The sequence below is a fragment of the Lathyrus oleraceus genome, chromosome 5 (genome assembly GCF_024323335.1).
Source record: "Lathyrus oleraceus cultivar Zhongwan6 chromosome 5, CAAS_Psat_ZW6_1.0, whole genome shotgun sequence".
Classification (NCBI taxonomy): Eukaryota; Viridiplantae; Streptophyta; class Magnoliopsida; order Fabales; family Fabaceae; genus Lathyrus; species Lathyrus oleraceus.
Genome location: NC_066583.1, coordinates 145,662,974 through 145,666,455, shown reverse-complemented (window position 1 = coordinate 145,666,455; position 3,482 = coordinate 145,662,974). Strand labels below are relative to the sequence as shown.

At 39.5% G+C, this 3,482-nt stretch overlaps 1 protein-coding gene across 1 annotated transcript; it reads right to left on the bottom strand.

The window, feature by feature from the left end:
- Positions 1-1,529: 1,529 nt before the first annotated feature.
- Positions 1,530-3,092, bottom strand: LOC127079321 (uncharacterized). The gene has a single exon (XM_051019719.1). It carries the CDS (start codon positions 3,090-3,092, stop codon positions 1,530-1,532), a length of 1,563 nt encoding a protein of 520 aa, XP_050875676.1.
- Positions 3,093-3,482: the final 390 nt, after the last annotated feature.

Below are 3,482 nucleotides of genomic sequence, written 5' to 3'. Positions count from 1 at the left end.
CTTGTTACGTAGGATGGGCAAATTCCATCTAGGTCACTCATGTCCCTCAGCATGCTTCGTGGAGTACCTATCAACTATCTTTATGGTCATCTAGTTATGGACAATGTTTGATAAAAAATAAGGCACTCGACTCTACATCTAGGGTCCATAGTGGTATCAGATTGCAGGGTGGTATACACCATTATCACCATGAGAATTATTTATGACACTTTGCATAACATTCTATATAGTATTCTCATGGCGAGTCAATCCAGTATAAATATTACTCTTAATATTCATACCTATGTTTAAGACTTGATAACTCCTTATCCATGATCCATGAAATGTGATCATCAGTCTATATACATAATAGTCTTAATGCTTTAATGTTATCCCATTTCACAATAAAACTCGACTATGGATACTTTAAGAATAGTGTCCTTATGTTTAATGGGATCTCATGATTAAGTCACACTTGATACATTAAACGGACGAGTTATTCTAGGGACTTTATTAAACAAACATAATAAAGAAAAAGCCTTTTATTATTAATAAATAATTCGATACAAGTTCCAAAATTATTGGCCTTTAGGGATTACACCAACATAAAAGTGGTATTCTCCATGTCATCTGGAGCCATCTTGATTTGATTGTATTCAGAAAATCCATCGATAAAGGAGAATACAGCAAAACTTATGGTGTTGTCTACCAGAGTATCAATGTGTGGTAGAGGGAAATCGTCCTTTGGACTAGCTTTGTTTAGATCCCTATAGCCAACACACATCCTTACCTTGCCATCCTTTTTAGGCACATATACAATGTTAGCTACCCATTGTGAGTACTTCGCCACTGCGAGGAAACCAACACCAAATTGTCGTTTGAGTTCTTCACGAATCTTCAGAGCCATATCTGGTCTTGTTCTTCGGAGTTTCTGTTTTACTGGAGGACAGTCTGGCTGAAGCAGCAGCTTGTGTTCAACGATGTCGGCGTCCAGGCCTGGCATATCCTGGTATGACTATGCAAATACATCCACATATTCTTGTAGTAACTTGACCAATGTCTCTTTGACGTCTGCTTTAAATGTGGTCTCGACTTTGACTTCTTTCTTTTCTTCCTTTGTGCCAAGGTTGATTGTTTCCACTGGTTCTTCATGTGGCTGAAGGGATTTGGACTCGTGCTCGAGTATCCTTGCCAATTCGTCGGGGATGTAACAATCTTCTTCACCCTCTTCTTCTGCTTAGTATATAGGGGAGTCAAAGTTATGAGAGGGAGTAGAGTCATTGGATTCAACGAGGTTATCATTTATTCTGCATTTTTGAATGATTGACTTTTTTAGAAAAGTAAAATAAAAGATGCACAAATGGAAAAAGTTTTTTTGTTTTCAAAAAGATTGCCATTTTCTTAAGAGAAAGCAAATAAATGAATAATAAGAATTTAACAAAATGCCTTTCATTCACTGATAATGATTATTTGAAAATGAAAAGGGGCCATACAACATGATCCAATAGCATTGGGCAGAGCTAAGGATTTGAAAGGAAAAACAATAATTATTACTTTGACAAAGGAAATATTTCAGGGATCTCAACCGCCTTCCAATTGTTCAAAGATGTCTCACACTGGTAAACCAAACATGGCTCATCTTCATCTTCGGTGTTATATTCAATTGCATTAACTTGTTCTCCATGGATGAATCCTGTACTGAGGAATACTTTATGGATGCTTTGGGTGTTGTCCTTTGTAGGGACCCATGCTCCTTTCTCAACGGAAGGCACATATCCCAGACCGAAACGATCATGCTTTTCACGAACATCAATAAGCTGGCCCCAACCTTCAGGGTTCCCTCCTTCAATACTAGACTTGGCACTTTTCAGAGAAGCAAAAGATGAACAAGCTTTCCCAACAGGGTCTTTCATCTCCACAAAAATGGTGTTGGCTATTTCAATAGCTTGGAAAGAAGTTTCCAAAGTGTCCTCATCAGCTTTGATATACCTGAAGGATGAAAGGTGACTGACCATAAAGTCCTCCTCTCCATTAATGATGATCAGTTGATTGTCCATTACAAACTTCATTTTCTGATGTAAAGTGGAGGTAACTACCCCTGCACCATGAATCCAGGGATGCCCCAATAAGCATTTATACGCCGGATTAATATCCATGATTTGGAAAGCAATTGGGAATATGTGAGGGCCAATCAATATGGGCAGTTCTACCTCTCCAATCACGGTCCTCCGGGAACCATCAAAAGCTTTCACTATCAAGGCGCTGGGCTTCATAGCTGGTCCTTGATATGATAACTTGGCGAGTGTTCTCTTTGGCATCACATTTAAAGAAGATTTGGTATCAACCAAAACTCTTGCCAAAGCATCATCTTTGCACTTCACTGAGATATGGAGAGCACGACTGTGATTTTGTCCATCTTCAGGTAATTCCTCTCCACTAAATCTTAAAGTATTGCAAGTTGTGATGTTTGCAACCACCCCATCAAACTGGTCTACTGTTATGCTTTGTGTTACATGAGCTTGGGAAAACACCTTCAACAAAGCCTCCCTATGGGATTGGGAGTTCAAAAGCAGAGACAAAATGGAAATCTTGGATGGTGTCTGATGCAGCTGATCCACAACTTTGTAGTCACTTCTCTTTATGAACTTCAAGAATTCAATAGCATCTTTAGATTGGACCACTTCGGGTTCTTTAGTAGGAGCTATAATTGTAGATTCCTTGACTGGCACTTGAGGAGTCACATTGAATTTAGGCGTATAAATTCGACCACTATGGGTCATTATGCTCATTCCTGCAATATTGGTAACGTCCTCATTCACAGTTTCTGTCACTTCACCGTCTTCACTTCCTTCAACGATCTTATCCACAACGATAATCTCATATTTCCAAGGCACAACCTTAGTGCTTTCATATGGAAACGGCGTAGGCATACAGATCACAACAAGTGACAGATGACTATTCACAAGAACCACTCTCCTACTATAGTAAGGGATTTCAACCGGTTCAGGTAGATTGAAACAAGGTTCAATTACTGACACATCTTCATTCTTTGCAACACTGGAGATTTGAAGCACTCCTTTGTTCATCAAGTCTTGAATATTATCTCGTACCATCTGACACCCTCTTGGGTGTGTGGCACACTCTTTACAACTGTCATGAATAACATTAATCAGGCCAGCTTCCACCAATCGGGCATAGAATACTGCTAATGAGTTTTAACATCATCAACCTTCTCAACCATAACACCATCAGATGCATCTTCAATTGCGTTCACTGTAGGGTCTCCATGGGGGGGAAGAGGATTATTCTTCACGTTTGGTCCCATATCCCTAAAAGACAGAATCTTGCTATCAATCAGCTCACGAACTATATGCTTCAAAGCATAGCAACCCTCTCGTGTTAAGAATGAACGACCTGAGTTGATGTTCGAAGATGTTTCTGTGGGGCAGCCTCGTCCCAATGTTGCTTTGAATTTTGTTGGGCATTTTAATGATCAACATGCT